General features: G+C 36.8%; 2 protein-coding genes across 3 annotated transcripts; both read right to left on the bottom strand.

The window, feature by feature from the left end:
• Positions 1-616: 616 nt before the first annotated feature.
• LOC126589481 (serrate RNA effector molecule-like) lies at positions 617-9,296 on the bottom strand. 2 transcript variants are annotated; one of them, XM_050254784.1, is made up of 13 exons: positions 8,718-9,296; positions 7,570-7,688; positions 7,041-7,098; positions 6,111-6,185; positions 5,938-6,012; positions 5,816-5,863; positions 4,583-4,651; positions 3,695-4,495; positions 3,403-3,451; positions 2,247-2,524; positions 1,946-2,128; positions 1,099-1,179; positions 617-984 (listed from the first exon to the last, which is right to left on the bottom strand). In XM_050254784.1, exons 1-12 carry the CDS (start codon positions 9,152-9,154, stop codon positions 1,119-1,121), a joined length of 2,253 nt encoding a protein of 750 aa, XP_050110741.1. In that variant the 5' UTR covers positions 9,155-9,296; the 3' UTR covers positions 617-984; positions 1,099-1,118. The 2 variants fall into 2 exon arrangements, with proteins under 2 accessions (XP_050110741.1, XP_050110740.1); XM_050254783.1 differs by having other exon boundaries at positions 617-1,179.
• A 9,444-nt stretch (positions 9,297-18,740) lies between these two features.
• On the bottom strand, positions 18,741-19,769 carry LOC126590306 (uncharacterized). The gene is made up of 3 exons (XM_050255791.1): positions 19,489-19,769; positions 19,090-19,398; positions 18,741-18,990 (listed from the first exon to the last, which is right to left on the bottom strand). The coding sequence occupies exons 1-3, from the start codon at positions 19,767-19,769 to the stop codon at positions 18,876-18,878; spliced, it is 705 nt and encodes a 234-aa protein (XP_050111748.1). The 3' UTR covers positions 18,741-18,875.
• Positions 19,770-20,191: the final 422 nt, after the last annotated feature.

The raw sequence follows: 20,191 nt of genomic DNA, 5'->3' as shown, positions 1-20,191 counted from the left end.
AGTATTATAATCCAGTTGTTTTCATCTTCACTAGTATCAGGTTTAACTCACTTGGATGACAAAGACGCATTATATTTATATTGAGTTCGATATGTAGTTAACAACCGAGCCATTGTTTGGCATACCTCAATCCTCCTTCCTCTTAAAGTAGAAATATATGATGATTACAAACTCTCCTCCAGTTGTATAATAAGATGAGTGTACCGCCCCATCTTCGGAGCACGATGAAATATCTGGCTCCCTCCAAATGCTCGTCCTTTTTCTATCAAACAAAAACCCAAAAAAGGGATCTGCCTTACCCGTGGGTCGTGGGTCGTGTAAATAGAACAACTTCTCTATCAATCAAATCGAGGAATTCAGCGCACTTCAGAGAGCACATGGAGATACGAACTGAAGCAAATGAGCAGGGTACTGGCAAATTCACGCCTCTCCGTACTTCATCAACATTGGTAAGATTCAATAATTTCAAGCGTGGTAACCGTTTACTAGACAGAATAATTCGACCAAAAACCGGATCACTTACAAACCCAAAATACAGGGGGAAGATGAAATTTCCGAAACACGCCACCAGTACCGCGTGCTTCAGATCCGAGACTGTAATGATTAATGAGAATAATTTGAACAAAGAAAAAGGTCTTTACTTAAGAAACAAATGAATAACTAATCTATAGTTCAGTATTAGTCGTTAACAATTTAACCCAATAAGATGAAAAGGAAACAAATGCAAAGCCATCTGGAATCTATGGTGTCTACAACTCCGATTTACAGCCAGCCATTATGATTTCCAAGACACATTTCCCACTCGGAACTCAAAAATACGCATCATCGTTACCTCTCAATATTTCAAAAGTGGAGCAAAAAAACATGACTTACATCCCCAGCACATCTTACCATCTCGGCAGCACCCATCAACGAAAAAGAGCAGTGGATTCTACGTGACTATCAGGGCCCATGTCCTGCTAGTCATTTTACTACAATTTCAAACTGCAGTCAAAGTCAAGATGCAACAAACTTTCAGTGATTGACCTCGAGAGACCGTACGGGAGTTTCCTTTGCCTGGAAATAATATGCAGGATATACAGAGTTCATGTTTTTTACCATCCTGCCAACAAAAATATCTACAAGCTCCTGTAGTCTATCACTGTCACTTCATCTTCTGGGGCATCTAGATCTTGATAACTGCATAAATTATAAATCTGATCAATAATTCGTGTCTACAGCCTTATAATTAACAAAAATATTGATATTGTTGGCAATCAAAAACCAAAAAGTTGAATATCGTGTTATCTCCATTTTCGACAGTGGAATAACTGGCAAACAAGTCAACTTTTCATTTTTGGTTACACTGGCAAACAAGTTCCACCAACACCAAAGGGGGAAAATAAGACACTAATACTGACAAAGAAGCGAAGCACCAACACCCGACAATCACATGACTGTCTTTTATGCTGCTTTGTTAATATATATAATGCTAAAACAGGTTTGACCATACCAACAATAATAGCACCAACAACCATATAAACCAATCACGCCAATACATGGAAAAAGAGAAACCAAACCGAAAAAGTTAAAAGGCTAAAAAGAAAACCCAGACTACAGCTAAGCAGATATACCCAGTCACCAAATTGAGGGATAGTACACATGATTGGCATTCATACATCCCATGTATGTTGTAATCAATCATTTACAATTATTTCTGGTTCAGCTAGTAGAAGATTTTCCCTACAAAGAACACAAAAGGAGAGTGGAAACCAAGCAGAAGAGCAACACACTTGTGAACTTGTTTCCCTCAACATCTGAAAGTTAAGGAACATAATTAAATCTAATTACTAGCATCGCTAATAGTTTCAACCAGAAAACCAATATATACTGCGCTTGGCTCCAACACCAATCACCAGATCCAGTAAGGAAGCCTACAGTTCAATTATTTTCAAACATAAGTTACCTTCTTAAACGTCGAGGATCCTGTCGAAAAGCTGGAGATAAAGCAAGAATTGGGGATGGCCCACTCATTTGGGGTCCAGACCACACATTTCTACCACTACCTTCAAAAGGTGGAGGACCACCTTGATCTCGCAACATTTGCATTGCAACTTCAGGGGGAGCAGGAACAAAAGGTCCTAACGGACTGCAATAAAAACAATACATTATTTGATCTCAAAGAAGGAATGAAAAGAAAATGAGAGAGAGACCAATGCCATTTCAAATATAATGAAAAAAAAAATGTCAAATAATTGTGAACATACCCAGCACCAGGCACAGGCATCAATACAGGTGGTGGCGGTATATCCGATGGGAAAGGAGGACCAACACGCATTCCTTGCCCACCAAAATTATCAAACATCGGTTCATCAGGATTCCCTCCATCTGGACCATCATTATTGGGCTGGAATTCACTTGATTGCATGTTCTCAGACCTATCAAATCTCTCACCACCATTGACTCGATTGTCTCGTTCTCTACGGTTACCACGTTCATCTTTCAATCTATTCTCTACAGGCCTGCGCCTCTGTGGTTTGTCCCTCTATAAATGACAAAATCAGCGTGACGCGAGTGAATCAAATACAACGCTAACAATAACATGAAAAATGATTTTTAGAGGAATAACATATTTAACCAACAATTTGAAATATTAATAGAAATAAGTTTCCTGCAATAGACTACTGCAAAGTTTGTGAAATAAAGGAAAACGAACTATTAAAACTAGTACACCCAGTTCCGAATAATCCTAATGCTACCTTATCATATGAATAACCTGATCATGACATGATGTTTCGAAAGAGATACCAAGAAAAAATGGACAAGCTAAAATTTACGCATTTATAACTAGTATCCTACAAAAATAGCATAACAACTCTAAGCAAGACAAGACAGATATTGATACAACCAAAACTATGCACTTTTAAATGGGGGGAAAAACCAAAGTCAAAGCAGGTATTGTCCCTACGTGCATACAGAAATGCATCTCAACTATAAGAAAGCAAACTTAAAAGTCTGCTCGGGTATTGTCCTATAAATATTATTTCCATTTAGATGCATTTAGAGATCATATGATTCATTTCATTGTGATATTGGGATTATCAGTAGGTTATCCTTGTCTCAATTTTATCTGCTTCCTGTATGGAAAGACTAATAAAACTTAGAAACCATACAGTTTGAAACAGACCATATAGTCATGTAATAAACTATAACAATGCCAACTGGTCAAGTTTCTAACATCCCAAGTCTTTATTAAACCTTGAATTACATGGAGAGAGAGAGAGAGAGGATGGAGGCAAAAACCTGATATTATGTTACCAATTTGTTTCCTGGGTGCATATATTGCAATTGCATACATAGGAAAGGTAATAATGTACACAGCCATAGTAGAAACATTAATATGTTGATTTCAAAGATTCTTACCAGTACAGATTGCTGCATAATAGGAGTTCCACCAGGTGCATCCACATCACTGTGCATGAAAATATATTGTTAAAAACCACATAAAAAGAGAAACTTGACGACTATTTGAATCCAAAGAATAACATGATAGCAACTTGCATAGTTCTTTTATACTAAATTAGGTTGCCCATTGTGTGGCTTAACCAAACTCCCCCTCCCCGTAGTGTAAAATATCGATGTACTCAAAAAAAAAAAAAAAAAAAAAAAAAAACTTGCATAGTTCCTTCTTTTACTTTAAATAGAAAATACATACTTCATATAATTCTGGAAATACAGCTCCTCGCGCAGTTTGGAAGTCACCTCCATCACAAGTTCAGGGTGTTTCAATTTAAGATGTTTGTGCACAAACTCAGCAGCATGAAAGAGCTTTGTGCAACCCTTGGCTCCACAACCATACTTCCAGCCATACTTTTCATCCCTGATCTTCCGAACATAGGGATCCAAGGATTCAGAAGCAGTAGTATCTATCTTTTCCTTAGCAGTCATTATTTCCAAGGGATCTTGACTCTGCAACCTTTCTTGCCAACGCAAGTCTAATTTCTCTTCTGACTCATTTCCATTACTGGTCAGATTGGAACTCTTCCCCTCTGCTCTCACATGCCGTAGACCCTTAGCTTCGTTTGATTCACTCATTCCATAATAATCTAAACCATGGATGCGCCAGAGATAAGTAATAAGAGTATCTAGTAGCTCAATGCCCTCCAAGCCCTTTACAGATGTCAAACCCCGTATTATAATAACAGGGCCAGTGGAGCCACCGTGCAATTTTTCTCTATTTTTGTCATTATCAGGTCCATATAAAATGTTTTCCACAATTCCTTTTTCAGAGTCAAGTTTGCGAACAAGGGCCTGCGCTTGTTCAATGTCTACTTGTATACGTCTAGGCTCAGAACTGACTGGGTGAGCCTTAGGAGCAGCTGAAAGAAGAACATTTTCTTTATTTGGTTCCCTGCCAGGCCGTCTCCGCTTGCCACCCACGTCAGTTTCATCTTCAGAATTTGGTTCACTATTGTGTCCTGGTTTATTTGAAGCTGCGGAATTGACACCTGGGCCTCTGCAGCCAAAACCAAAATACTATCAGCCTGCTTTAATAGACATAAGACATAATCAAACACACATACACGGTGTAGACAGTTCTTACAAGTCCAAGGTCCCACTCTGTAGATCAAGCAGAAAATCTTTTGCTACTTTTCGTGCAAGTTCGTTCCTCCTAGAAAGAAATGCCACAAGAATAGTTTAGTAGATTTATGATAAATAAAAAAAGGGATACTTTGGATGTTGTCCCTTATCCTTAACATTGTTTGACTAAAACCTTAATGATATTCAAAGTTTGATCAAAGTCCCTTGACTTTGTACACCTCATTATATTACAATTAATATTTATATTTTTATAGTTTTGACAGTAATTGTTTGATATTTTATGAGATTTATAACCCTATAAATTTAAAATCCCTCATTATAATACTATTATAAACGGTTACAATAAAAAAATTCAAACATTTTGATTGAATAAATGGATAAAAACTATGTGAAAATAAGAAATAATAAATGGCAAAAGAATGCATCCATAGTGTTAAAAAAATTGGTACATTTCACATATAACAAAGTGGTACATTAATAAAGAAGAATGGGTACATTATAAATAAATTAGGGTACAGATAAAAGATTAAAAAATTATGAGTACAAATGAATTTTTAAAAAATATAGGCGCTAAAAGAAATTAATACATGGGTACAAAATAAAACTAAAAAGAAAATACTACAAATTTAAAAAAATGTTGCAAATTAAAAGTGGGTACAAACTAAAAATATAAATATATGATACAAAGTTTAGGCATAAAACATAAATATAGCATATGTAATTTTTCTATCGTTGATTAAATATACAATGTCAAGTGACGGTATACACATGGGTACAAACACAAATAAAACTTTAAAAAATATGGGCACAAAAAGGAACTAATATATGGGTACAAATTAAAAATGAAAAAAAAATTGGTACAAATTAAAAATAGGTACAAACTAAAAATAAAAATATATGATACAAAATTTAGCCATAAATATAAATATACTAATTGTAACATTTTTAACACTAAAGGAATATATTTAAAAATAAAAATATTTTATTATTCAAATAATTAATGATGTTATTAATATCCAAGGACCTTGATCAAAAATTGAAAATGAATAGGATTTTAATCAATGGAGTAGCAAAAAGAAGGATGTGAACCTAATTTCTCCAAAAAAAATGACAATATCAGTTTCGTAAGATTACATCACCCCAGCAAAATGAAACACTTGAAAAAATTTCCAGCAACAAAATTCTGCTTAAGTGCATAAAGTTTTTTTTAATTGAAAACGTAAGCAGTGCACACCTTTCGATAACAGTGAGCAGATTTGTGGGATGATATTTGTCTTTCAGCCTACAAATACAAGCTAGTTCTGTTAGAACGACACATGTTAGGTAAAGGAAAGAAACAAAGTAAAACACTGTTACCAGTCCTCATCTTTATGAGCATTAAAATAGGCTCGCTTCTGGGTGGACACATATTCTGTCTTGTATTCTTGATATCTGCATAATAATAAGTTCCAATCATCACCGTATTCTTCAAAATCATAAGTTAAGCAAAAAAAAAATGTAATGTGCATTACAATTACTCCATTCTGTACCTGCGCTCAGCTTCGGATGGAAGAATGTCATCTTCAAGCTCCTGAATAAATTGTTTGTATGACATCAACCCTTCTCTGAAAAGTTATTCAGTATGTCACATTACTCGGTGAAAAGAATATATCCCCAACCCAAAGATACCAATTAAATTAAGAGAATCAATAAACAGTCAAGCTTGTCAGAAGGTTTATTTAAGTTGAACGACAAGAAGGAGCATAGTAGATTTAAAAATAAATCAAATTAAACCAAATAAAAACCAAAAATCATTCTCCAATACCAATACTCATTTTATTTTACTAGAAAAACCATGGAAAAGAGAGATAACACCTATTTGTAACCACTTATAAAGTGAAAATTATGACATTTTCTAGCCTTGCATCAGTTGATCCTTGAATTTGAACAAGACATTTCAATAATATAGATCATGCAAGTATTAAGCTACAGTCACCAGGCAGTATACTGTACAGACTAATCTAAGCAATTCAACAAGCGTAACCTTATTCGTAGGCTTCAACAATCATCCAGTTAAAAATTAGAATGCTAGTAATCTAGCCTACACGACCTTAATTAAAGATTTGCAAAACAAAAACAAAAACTCCTACAAAAGAAAAGGAGAAAAGCCACATAAAGTATTGTCATGTATTATGATGCTGAATAACAAAGTTCCCTAAATACCACACGTTGAAGTTCGGTTAACATTTCAATTTTGATAAATTCAAGAATCCCGAACTAATGGATAGTGTGCTCAAATGAAGTCCATCTGAGAACCAAATAATAGATCAACAATAGAAATCATTTTAACTTTTCATTCTAAGTAAGCAAAAAATAACTATCATAAACATACCCAAAAAAACAGAAATAGAAAATACAAAAAGGGATAAGCAACTATACATAATGAGTAAAAATAGAACTAACGTACAGGATAAACTAACCTTTGAGTAGTCCCAGTGCTGGAAGCATCACCAAAACCACCCCTTCCTGAATCCCAGTCTGAGAATAAGGAAGAAGACCAAAATTTTCTAATTAAAAATATTAAAATTTCTAAGACCAAAATATGTAAACATTAAATGGTTCCCAACAACATAAACCATGCCCAGGCTTCCTTATATCAGACTCTTGTACCATTGAATTAGCTTAAACTGCATACTTCCTTAACACTAAGTCAGATCAGATGGTATAAGATTTTAAGAAAGCTTTTAGATCATATAGTAATGGAAGTTTGATCAGCTTCACACTGAACCTCCCATGTAGAGCTGACCACATAAGAAAACTACACGACTTTAATAATTAGGAAAAGTATCTTATCATCCATAATCTTCCAATCACTTGTCACTTGATCATATAGCAATGGCTACCTCTAAATCACATTAACACATAAAAATTTCTTCATATTTATTATTAAGACTAAAAGAAACCCACACCAACCCGTAAAAAGTCGCTGCAAAAGTTTTAGGCACTTACCACCAGGACCATAGCCGCCAGATGGGTGTCCAACATACCGACCATGAGGTCTTTCGTCACCATAACCAGGTCTACCCCCCATCTCACGATCGTATCCACCTGGATAATCATATCCCAACCTGTGCACCAAAACAAATGAACAATGTTCAAGAAAATTCAACAACAAAGACAGTACTATATAAAGTGCCAAATATTTCAAACTCTATACTGTAGGAAAACCAACCATAAACTGAACTAAGAAATAGGCCAAAAGATCCAACAGACATGCAACCACAAGACCACATAAGCATTAAAGGTACCAGGAATGGCATACAGCATGACAGTAGTTTAAAACACAAGGTGCATCTACCGCAAGAGACACATTTGAGTCCCCTTCCTCCTCTAAGATCAAGGCATTTTTCCCTTTATTAGTTAAAAGGAATTAATTAATTGCATCCACGTTGCCAGTGTATTAAGGCTGGTTATGATAAACAGAAATCAGGCTTATCCCCAATTTTTGATAAGAAACTACAGGAAACTCATTTTGCATAATCACTCTAATTCCTTTTTTTATAAAGTTTCCACAAAATTTGATGCCACTAGAATGCTCATCACAGCTACCTTCCAACCACCCGAAGACAATAAATCAAGAGATGAATTACTTGTGGCCATATGAATAAGATAAATTTACAAGCCAGGCAAACATTTCAAACTACAAAGGCCGGATATCCACCAAACAAAAAATTTAGATCTGAATTTTACAAAGAACCCACAAGGATCATGTATTCAACCGCTTTATTTTTCAGCAAAGATTATCAAGAGGCCATGTACTCAACCGCTTTATTTTTCAGCAAAGATTATCAAGAGGCCATGTACTCAACCCAAGGTTCATTGCCAAAAACTATGGTCCTGTAACATTCTTGTATGATGTAGTCATCAAATGCAATTATGGGTCTTACAAATAGAAATAATTAGGGACAAAATTTGGTTTACGTCCTCAAATCTCCCTCCATGTTCAAATTCGCGACGAGGTCAAAATGCAATGCTTCAATTTCTCCACCCACTAACTTATTCCCTCGTATTCTCTCAGAAAACAAACAGAAAATAGAAGCCCAAACTCATCTGCAACCAGTAGTAAAACTCAAGGAAAACCAACAAAACTCACTCACCTCCTATCCCCAGGTCCAAACCCTCCTCTGGGACTCCCTCTCCTGCCATCATACCCTCCATCTTCCCTCCTAGACCGCTTGAACGGAGGTGGAGGAGACCTCCGTGGCGGAGAGTGCCTGCGGTCCCTGGGTGGAGGACTGAGGCTGCCCCGGCGCTTATAGTCCCTCTCTCTATCTCTATCCCTCTCTCGAATAGCAGGAGGCGGAGGGGAGCGATTTCGATCGTAGTAATCGGGGCGGCGACTGGGAGGGCGGTCGAGGTCCCTATCGTCTCTGCCTCTGTCCCTTTCGTCTCTGTCGCGCCTTCGCGAGGGTGCGGCAGGCTGAGGTGGAGCTGGTGCCTCTTGCGGCGGGGATTGGGGATCTTCGGAGGACTTCTCTTTGCGATCAGAACGACGGTCCAAGGAGTCGACGGGCATGTTCATGATCTCGGCCATGGATTTTGGGGATCTGTAGAGCCAGAGAGTGAAGAAACAAACCCTAGAATAAAATGAAACGCCCGGAAACGACTAATGACTCATGAGAGGGAGATGGGACTCAATTCCACTATTTCTTTTTCTTTTTTTTACTCTGCCCAATGAGCCAAGGGTGTGAAAAGATGATTTCAATACTGACACCATCACGTCGTTAAGAGCATCTCTACCGTTTGGTACAATACAAGGCAATAGCGAGCAAGGGCAATAAAATTAAATTAGGATTGTTATATTAACACTTCACATATTGTTGAATACATTCCACAATTACTTTTTCAATTAAAAATTATCTTAAACACCTCACATTATTTTCCATAATACCCTCACACCCCATAATCTTAAGAGCAGTTCCAGCGTTGGCTGGTGCTCGGGGGAAAGGTTGGTGAACAAGGCCATAGAGCCCGAGTGAGAGAGTCCACCGTGTGGTAGCTCGAGGGACAGGCCCGGCCCGAGGGAGGGGCCTAGCAGGAGTTGCCAGCCCGAGAGCCTGAGGGCTTTATGGCGCACGGCTGACGTCACCTAGACGTCAGCCACTTTTTTTATTTTTTTCTTTTAGGCGCTTGCCCCTCAAGCGCGGGTATGGGCGCGTAGGCCGACAGGATTTCAAGAATTGGGGCCCGCGACCCACTAAAAATTGTTACCGTTGGGAAGCCACGTGGCTTCCCACGATCCGTTCCATCTCAACGGTAAAAAAATTTGGACCGTTGGATCTGAGATCAACAGTTAATATTATAAGCCTTCATAAATAAATAAATAAAATGAAAAAATAGTTTTAAAAATCAGAAATGTTACCATTGTGACACGTGGCACAATCTGGAGTGTTGAAATTCAATTTTTTTTTTAAATCCAACTGCAGAGATTAATTAGTTGAATAAAAAAATTTAAAAATTGTAAAAAATCCGAAAAAAAATTTGAAAAATTTTAAAAAAAAATTGTTTTTACTTTTCTATAAATACATTCTCATTATCATCTACCTTACACCACAATTTCATATTTTCTCAACTACTTTCAATCACATTCCTATCTTTCTCAACTATTATCCGAAATTACAAATAAAATTATTTTGTATTATTTTATAACTTTTCGGATAATGACACGTGGCGCAACAAGAACGATTAAAAATCTTATCCGAGATTACAAATAAAATTATTTTTTATTATTTTATAAATAAAAAAAACGAGATTACAAATAAAATTATTTTGTATTATTTTATACATAAAAAAATACTAATATTTTATTGCCTATTGCCAGGGCTATTGAAGTGCAACGGTGGAGATGCAAAAGTCGGTTACTGTTCATTTAGGGCAGTTACTGTTCACTGGGGTGGATAGCATAGTGTATTGCCTGGGGGGAGGGCTCCCACGGTGGAGTTGCTCTAACATACACCTTACATTTTTTACATACACTCCACATTTTCTACATACGCTATACACATTTTCTTTGAGTTCTTCGAGCAATCCTACACCGACGACAATTTCAAAGTATTTAGACAAGCATTAGCCTCTTCATGGAACGCTCTGATTTACTGAGTGTCTCAACATTTGTCAACATGAACTCATTACAGAAGCTATACATTTTTTAACAATCAGTATGCAACTAAATTCTTCAACATTAATTAGTTAGTAGTTAGTACCTATTGACAAGCTCAAAACCCTTTCTGAGCAACTGAGATGACCATCTCAGAGCCAAGGAAGACCATTTCAATTAGTTAGTAGTTAGTACCTATTGCAATTCCATATATTTCCAAAGTGCCGTTTCCAAAATTTAGACATATTTTCATTTCTGTGGTCTTAAAATAATGGCCATCTCAGAGCCAAGGAAGACCTGGGAAGCAAAAGCAGGCTTAAATAAATATTGATGTCGTTGAAGTCACTAAAATAATGAAATATGAAGTCTTACTTCATGTGAAGCTTCTGAAACATTGATCTTGTGTTTTAATCAACGTGTTTATTGTGACAACCCGTTCCAAAAATTTCATTTTCTATTTATTTTAATCGAGGGAATTGACGAAAATACCCTAGAAGCGAGGTCATTGACTTTAGTTGACCATATTTTAGTAACTCATACGTGCTATTATTTGTCATACTCTCGAAGTACTCAACAATACGAACGTGTAGGCGTAAGCAGAAGCGAAAGCAGAACTATGGATAAAATTTTATGAGACTTCGAGTACTAAAGACAAATAGATAAATTTCATAATTGGGAAATACTTTTGTGACTTGGTTTTTTTTTTTTATGGGAGCCACATGAGTGGCTGTGAAGGAAAAAGAGAGAGGAAAAAAGGCTGCTGCCCAATCGGAAAAAGGGAAGGGAGGAATGAGAGCTAGGAGGGTGGATGGACCAACCAGGAGAAGAGGGAGGAGAGTCTGACCAATCAGGAAGAGAAGAAAGAAGGAGAAAGGAAAGAAGGGAGAAACGAGGAATCACGACCTGCGAACTGGTAACCCGACCTGGTCGGTGTTCTTGCCATTTCTGATGAGTTTTGGCCCATTTTTCCGACGAATTGCATCAAACCAACCCTTGTAAAACCCTCCATGACCTTCCCTCTTCCTATTACACCCCTAAAATCAAGGGTTTTTGGCTTTGAAATTGGGAGAAACCGCACGAAGAGGTACGGCGGGTTTGGGTTCAATTTACCTAAATTTGAAACTAATCACACCCATCTCTACCACCATTAGACTTCCTTTGAGGTATGGAACAAAGCCAAATAAATTGTAGGGGCGGCGGATCATCGAGGAGGAAGAATCGAAACACACCCACACTTAGGGTTCAGATGGATTTTAGCTAAATTGGAGCTTTTCCCGGCCAAATTAGACTTGGCCGCAGGTATAAAGTTTACTCTACTCATTGAGATCTTCATTCCTGTAAATTTTGGTAATTTTTTGAAATAGTTGGATTTTCCGGTGAGTCGGGGCTGCCGACCGCCACCCGCGGCGTCGTGTGCGGGGCGCGTGGCCAGGTGGCCGTCGATGTTATTCTTAGGCTAATTAGATGCCTTGAGTTTAGTTTTGGTAATTGTATGACGTAGAGTGATTGTTAGAATCTAAATTCTCTATGTTACGTTAATAGGTCCTTATATGAATCGATGATCCGACCGTTGGATCGTCACCAAACTTTAATATGTTATAGTACGTAATATTTGAGAACCATAGAAAATTACGAGTTGGGAATCCGACGTATTGATCTTCCCGAATTGGATTTGTAAGTTCATAAAATAAAATGTTGACAGCCACTTAATTTTGGCAATTGGCGAAGATCCGACCGTTGGATCATAATGAAACCTTAGGATGTTGTTATAGAAGTATAATGTGAATCTTTGGAAGCAACGGATCGGAAATCCGTGATGCAAATCTTCCGAATTATTTTACGTAGGGATGTGTTTTATGTAAATTATGTATTTTATTGGTTAGAACTCTGAGATGTGATTTGATAATTGGTCATAGGCAACGATGATTCATGATGTCTCGATATGCATGCTAGGGAGTCATGGCACGGACCTCAGGTGAGTGGGTCTTTCCATTCTATCGCGTATTATATATATGTATATATATGATTGACAATTCCATAAATGTTTAGAAATTGATTATTGCTTAAGATTACTGTGAATGCTTTGAAGTACTAATGTGAACGACGAATGGCTTAATCCCTGTTTAGGGTACGTAGGCAGTCTAACGAGACGTTAGATGCAGCCATACAATATTTGAAACAAAATCCTTGTTTGGGAGTTGAGTAATGTGAAGGAAATTGGTGAAAATATGAGATTTAACCTTATGTTTTTAGTGATTGGATGTTGATCATAAATCAATGTGGAAGGAATCAAGAAACTGAAATAAGGAAACGTAAGTAATGATAGTTAATTAAACTATTGTTTAGTTGGATTTATCCTCGATAATTATTTTCGAAAATAAATAATTCAGGAGTAGGGCGTTATAGATTGTGCATTTTGCACCACATTATATATATATATATATATATATATATATATATATTGGAAAAATACTATGATATGGTTGAGTTTTAGATTGCATTATGGCATATCTATGTGTATACTACCTGCACAAAAATTATTATGAATGCTTGGAAATGCGAAGATGAATGCGGAACACACAGGTAAGTTCAGGTGAGTTATGGTACTAGTTGAAATGATTGAGTTATGGCATGATCACATTATGTTTTAGGCAACTCCGACATTGTCGTACAAGTTGCCTTTGAGTTGTATATGCCACATGAGATGCATTTAGAGCTCATAAACCTGCACCCCGGTGTTAGTGCTCCCGCCCGTGGCCATGGCACAGTCCTTCACGTGATGTTCACCTCTCGCACATTACGCTCACCTTGAATCCAAGGTAGGTGCACAGGCATGTCGTATAGACCACTATAGGTGGTTCCGACTCATAGGTGACCCGCAATTATTCACACAGTCTTCATGTGATCATAGCACTTGAGCGTATTTATTTACACCCGGTCCTGTCGTACAGACCACTTCAGGTGGTTCCGACTCGTGTGCAGGTATACTTATTGAGCTATGGATAAGTCGTACAAGTCACTAAAGGTGACTCCGACTGATGAGCTAGCATATGTGATGAGATATGTGATGAGCTAGCATATGTGATGAGATATGTGATGAAATATGTGATGAACTAGCATATGTGTAAATATGTGATGAAATATGTGATGAACTAGCATATGTGATGAGATATGAGTAAGTCGTACAGGTCACCATAGGTGATTCCGACTTGTGTGCTAGTATGGGTTATTAATCACATGATTATTGATATTGCTGATGAAATGTTATGTTGTGGTATATTTATGATTTTTCTGGAAACTATACAGGTGTTGTAGCGAGGGGTTATAATGTTTTATATGGTTTCTATTAAAATTTTATTTCCAGGGCCACTCACCCTTGTTTTGTTTTCACCCTCCAGGTTTTATTAGCTGAGCTTTCTTATCGTCCAAGATTCATGACGATTCTTAGTATTGGAGATTATTTCGAGGGTACGATTCTTAATTCACTATACTGTACTTGCTTATGCTCTAACGTCACGTGTGAAGTGAGTTTATTCCCGCTCACCAGTGCACTTTAGTATTTAGGCACTCTTAGGTTTAAATTTATTCACATTTTTCCACATCATCATACTTTATGGCTTCGTCACCCTTCAGGTGTCACCCAGCACAACTCGATTCGGAGTCCTAGTGGACATCCCGGGTCGGGGTGTGTCAGTTTGGTATCAGAGCATAAGTTGGGCAGTATTACGTTCATCACACACATGATGTGAACATTCTTGGCTCTCGAGTCTAATGTTTGAATCTTACCACCTCGTCAAATACGGAAAATATGTTAGTTGTTCCTAAGTTTTGGGCAAAATTGATGACTTGTCAATCTTTAGAAGATCATTTTGGCGAGTGTCTCCAGACTATAATCAATGAACTTTTCTGCCAAGGAAAGGTGAGGAATTGAGACTAGTTGATGGCCCTAACGTGGAGTTAATGTATCATTATTGGTGTATCGTCAGGAATTTATGGGTCAATCGCATCACTATTGTTAACCGTCATTATTAAACCTGTTGAGAGTAGAAATCAAAAATAGTTTTGATTCCTTGGTGATATCCGAGAGAATACCACCATTCCATTTTTCGTACTACATTAGTTTTCTTGCATTTTTCGCTCAAATCCTATTTCAAATTGGTGGTCTATGTAACAAACTTTTGAAACTCAGAGTTTTCTCGTGAAACTTGTTGAATTCATGGTAGTCTTACCAATGTATAGAAGCATCTGGAACAAACTATTTTATCCGTGATTTAAAGTTAACAATTATCATCTTTGCTTGGAAATCAAGTAACATTTCTCTGTGAAGAACGTGTCCAAATTCTTTATCAACTTTAGAACTTCTTAAATACATTCACTTTTTGAAACGGACTAAGTTCGAACAGTGGCAGTAAAAGAATTTAATCAGCAACTATGAGTACACTATAGTGTATCTTCCGGTTGTACAAAAAGGACATAATTACTTTTGAACACTATCAAGAAATGGTTTAAATGATTATAATCAATTGTTATATGAATGGAGTTGGGAAGTATCATTATACACTCTCAGTTCAAAGTGTTTTGTATATGTAGAAAATGTGAAAATCAATAATCGTGATGTTGAACCAATATTACGCTCATGTGGTGTTTTAATTAGTGGTAGTTGTACTTAAGTAGAAAGCAGTATTCTTCCAGTTTCAAGGCTTAAAGTATTAGCGATGGTTTATTTTTCTTAAAATGGGCGTTGAAATTCCAACAACAAGACACTTGTGAAAACAACTAGGAGAGAAGTGGGATGTTGTTATCTTATCCATGGGACGTGATCTAAAAGTCCTCTTTCGTGACATAATCAAATGTGGAAATAAAACAGATTAAAATTGAGACTCACTTGAGGTGATTGAAGAGAATTTTCAGTTTAGGCGCCTCGCCTTCGGTTAGAGTAGAAGGATGTTGAGGAAATAAAATCCAAACAAACTGGATAACCACAATTTCTTCTCTGTTTACTTTTGGAGGATGATGGCATTATGAGAAAACTGCTTCTAGATCTTTATACAAGTTTTGGCAATCAGAAACCCAATAAGAATATCATCTTGGTGTATTTATATTTCACCATGTTACGTGTTTCACTTCCAAGCCTTTGGAAGTCTTTTGAAAGGCTGTAAGTATTAGATGTTTAGTATCACATTTCCACCCCTAAACTAACGATTAGATTGAAGCGAGTTACTCATACTTTGGTGGACGTGTTGCATTTTGCTCGCCTCAAGAGTTGTATGGATGTAACATACCATTATCTCTATTTTAGTTGCTTGTAACTATGGTTGGCTATGATATCATTAGAGTCGATATACAAGGACTTATGCACAGTATCTGAATGCTAAACACTTAGCCTTGTTAGAGTTAGGTGTAACTAAGGTTACATTCCTGGTTATGAGTACGGCACCATTTGAGATATGGTAACAATATGTGAGTTGCAGCATAGAGTTGTGGGTAGGTATTAGAATGATGGAGATTGTGACACGGAAATGTTATGGTATTGACGATGTTGCCTAAAAAAGTAGTGTGTGAGCATGTTTGAGGCTTGTTCAGACGAGGTATGGGTATTTCTCCAATGAGGGACAAGATGGTAATACTGCACTCTCGTCCGGTTACATTTAGTTGTTCACTTATGGTTGGGCTTAGCTTAATATTAGTACACACTTACCTTCAGAGTAGGTAATGCTATGAGTGTGTGGGTGAAAACTTTCAACGTTCAATTTTGATTTAAATATACCTATTTGACTTGATGCTTTCATAAAGGAATTTATATTGTAGTATTGTTTGTAAGAAGAATGAAAGTTTGAGTTTGAGTGTATTAAAGAGGAATCACTGCACTCTGATTGCGACGGAATGACATTCTCTTTTATGCAACATCTCTAGTTGATTTCCTCCATACATATATACATATATAAGTGTATAGACTTTTTCCTATCTTCTGGAGCATATTATGTTAGCAAATGATTTTAAATTTCGAGGATGAAATTTTTAAGGTGGGTAGATTGTGACAACCCGTTCCAAAAATTTCGTTTTCTATTTATTTTAATCGAGGGAATTAACGAAAATACCCTAGAAGCGAGGTCATTGACTTTAGTCGACCATCTTTTAGTAACTCATATGTGTTATTATTTGTCGTACTCTCGAAGTACTCGACGATACGAACGCGTAGGCGTAAAAGGAAGTGAAAGCAGAACTATGGATAAAATTTTATAAGACTTCGAGTACTAAAGACAAATAGATAAATTTCATAATTGGGAAATATTTTTGTGACTTGGTTTGTTTTATGGGAGCCACGTGAGTGGCTGTGAAGGAAAAAGAGAAAGGAAAAAGGGCTGCTGCCCAATTGGAAAAAGGGAAGGGAGGAATGAGAGCTAGGAGGGTGGATGGACCAACCAGGAGAAGAGGGAGGAGAGTCTGACCAATCAGGAAGAGAAGAAAGAAGGAGAAAGAAGAGAAGGGAGAGACGGGGAATCACGACCCGCGAACTGGTAACCAGACCCAGTTCGTGTTCTTGCCATTGTCGACGGGTTTTGGCCCATTTTTCCGACGAATTGCATCAAACCAACCCTTGTAAAACTCTCTATGACCTTCCCTCTTCCTATTACACCCCTAAAATCAAGGGTTTTGGCTTTGAAATTGGGAGAAACCGCACAGAGGGGTGCGGCGGGTTTGGGTTCAATTTACCTTAATTTGAAACTAATCAAGCCCATCTCTACCACTATTAGACTTCCCTTGAGGTATGTAACAAAGCCCAATCAGTTGTAGGGGCAACGGATCATCGAGGAGGAAGAATTGAAGCACACCCACACTTAGGGTTCCGACGGATTTTAGCTAAATTGGAGCTTTTCCCGACACCATCACTGACACATTTACTGCTGCATCTAATCAAACAACAACTTTCTGACATAGTTATTTGGAATTTACATGGCGTCGCTTTAGTTAATCTTGATGTCGCTTAAAACCGACACTATGGTCTGACAAGCTTTAATGATGTGGTCGTTGCGTCGGTTTAGTTAAATTTAGTGTCGGTTTAAACCGACACTACAACTGACACACTTTACTGCCACATTAAATCAAACAACCACTTTCTGACGCACTTTACTTACGAAGTGACTAATTGAAAGTGGTATTCCCAAGTCCACTTCACGTCGGTTTTATCCGACACTATCTCACACATGTCGTTGCCTAAAAGCGACAGCAAAAAAGGTTTAAAAAAAAAAAGTTTAACCCATAAAAAATAAATATTGAGTTTTTTTTTTTTTTTTTTTGGTTATCTCATATAACATTTTAAGATTTTAATAAATAAAATTGAACTTAAACCATATACGTAATAGAAAACAAAAATATTGCCTACTTAATACTTAAAACACATAAAACAGTTAATATATTTATTCCATGTCATCATCTGTTGTGTCGTCGTCGGCATTGGCATTGGCATTACTAGCGAACTGGGTAGGCAACGGTAATTATTCATGAAAAGGAGTCTCTTCCACGGCAACCCTTGTATGGAAATTTTCATGGTCAAGTATCTGATCATCCAAATTTGGTACCGCATAATCTTCAATTGCATCACTATCCTCTAATACGTCAAACAAATCCCTTGGCTGCGTTCAAACAACTACGTGCTAATCTTTTTCAATTGTGTCCTCGATGTAAAATGCTTGTGATGCTAATATGAAAGGATCCTTTTTAAATCCTAATCGATTGAAGTTCACCATAGTAAATTCATATTGATCAGTCTTCATTCCTCGTGGACTTTCATTATTAACTCATTCACACTTAAATAACATCACAGCTTGACCCCTATCCCCTGGCTCAGCATGACCACAATATTTAACCTCGAACATATCTACAACTTTGCCATAACAATTCACTTGCCCAATTGCCCCAGGAAGTCATCCACATATTTTATACGAAATCTGAACCCATGAACAATGTGACTTTTATATCTACTCATAACCCTGCTAAGATAATTAGCTAGCCAACGCAAGTCTTGAGATATCAACGTGTCATTAGGATGACATCTTGAATTCATCTGTAATAAGAATGATGATAAAAGTTGACATGATAACTATAATCATGTTATAATTAAAATGTAAAAATATAAATAAATAATGTGATTGTTGTATCAACTCACATGTTGCTTGAACCATTCTGGAAATTCTTTTTTGCTTAGCTCCTGAATTTGTCGCATAGTTAACCTTTCTTGACGATGTTTCATTTTCAAGAATTCCTCATGTTGCCTGGGCATTTATGTCCAAATTTAGATAATTAATTTTTCAAAGTTAAGAAAACCAATGAAAACCAATGAAACATTAAGACGTATGATTAAACGTTCATACCTTCTAAATGGGTTAACTTCATCACAATTATTTAGAATGTATCTATGGCACTGATCAAGAACATTTAGATCGAGCTCCACATTTTCTCCTGAACCCATATAACATCCTTTGGAGTCAAAAATTGATAACCCACCAGACACTCCACGTCCAATACCATCTTCATTTCGGCCTCTACGGGTACGACGAGACTCGACATCTCTAAGATACATGGAACAGAAGGACAAGCACTCATCAACCAAATATGCTTCAGCAATAGAACCTTCAGGACGACCCTTATTACGAACATAGCGCTTCAACGTTTGCAAATACCTACAATTATAAACGAAACACAAATTATTATAATTATAAATTAAAGTTATGACTACAATTGTAAAAAATTTATAAAAATTTATTAATTACCGTTCAATTGGATACATCCATCTATATTGAACAGGCCCTGCAAGAGATGCTTCATCTGCCAAGTGAACTGGAAGGTGCACCATTATATCAAAAAATGCATGAGGGAATATTTTTTCAAGTTGACATAATGTCAAGGCAATTCTTGAATTCAGTTGTTTGAATCCTTCCTCAGACTCCTTCTTACTACACAACTGTCTGAAAATTGCACTCAACTCTAATAATACCATAGTAACAACTTTAGGCAAAACCGGGAGTATTGCAAGCGGGAGTAGCTGCTGCATTAAAACATGGCAATCGTGACTTTTCAACCCATGTATTTTTTGTTCATTCACATGCACACATGATGTGAAAATTAACTTGACACACAAATTAAACCATGTTGAATATGTAATTGTAGTATTAAGCAAGTAGGGATCGTTCTAAACCAGGGATTAACTAGGGCTACTAATCTACTCAAATTAAACTCTAAAACACTAAACTAGACTTAAAAACACAAGACTAGACTCTATAGACTCTAAACTGACCTAAAACACTCAAAATAGCAAAACTAACTTAAAAAGACTCAAAACAGGTTCTAAGGACTATTTGGACGAATTTAACACTAGTGAGACTCAAAACACTAATTTGGACAGATTGAAACACCTTTTTAACTAATCTAAGACACTTAATTGAAAGGGGAATTGATTTGGAAGAAATTAATTAA

The sequence above is a fragment of the Malus sylvestris genome, chromosome 11 (genome assembly GCF_916048215.2).
Source record: "Malus sylvestris chromosome 11, drMalSylv7.2, whole genome shotgun sequence".
Taxonomy (NCBI): domain Eukaryota; kingdom Viridiplantae; phylum Streptophyta; class Magnoliopsida; order Rosales; family Rosaceae; genus Malus; species Malus sylvestris.
The sequence above is the reverse complement of the archived record's forward strand: the minus strand, read 5'-3'. Positions and strand labels throughout refer to the sequence as shown.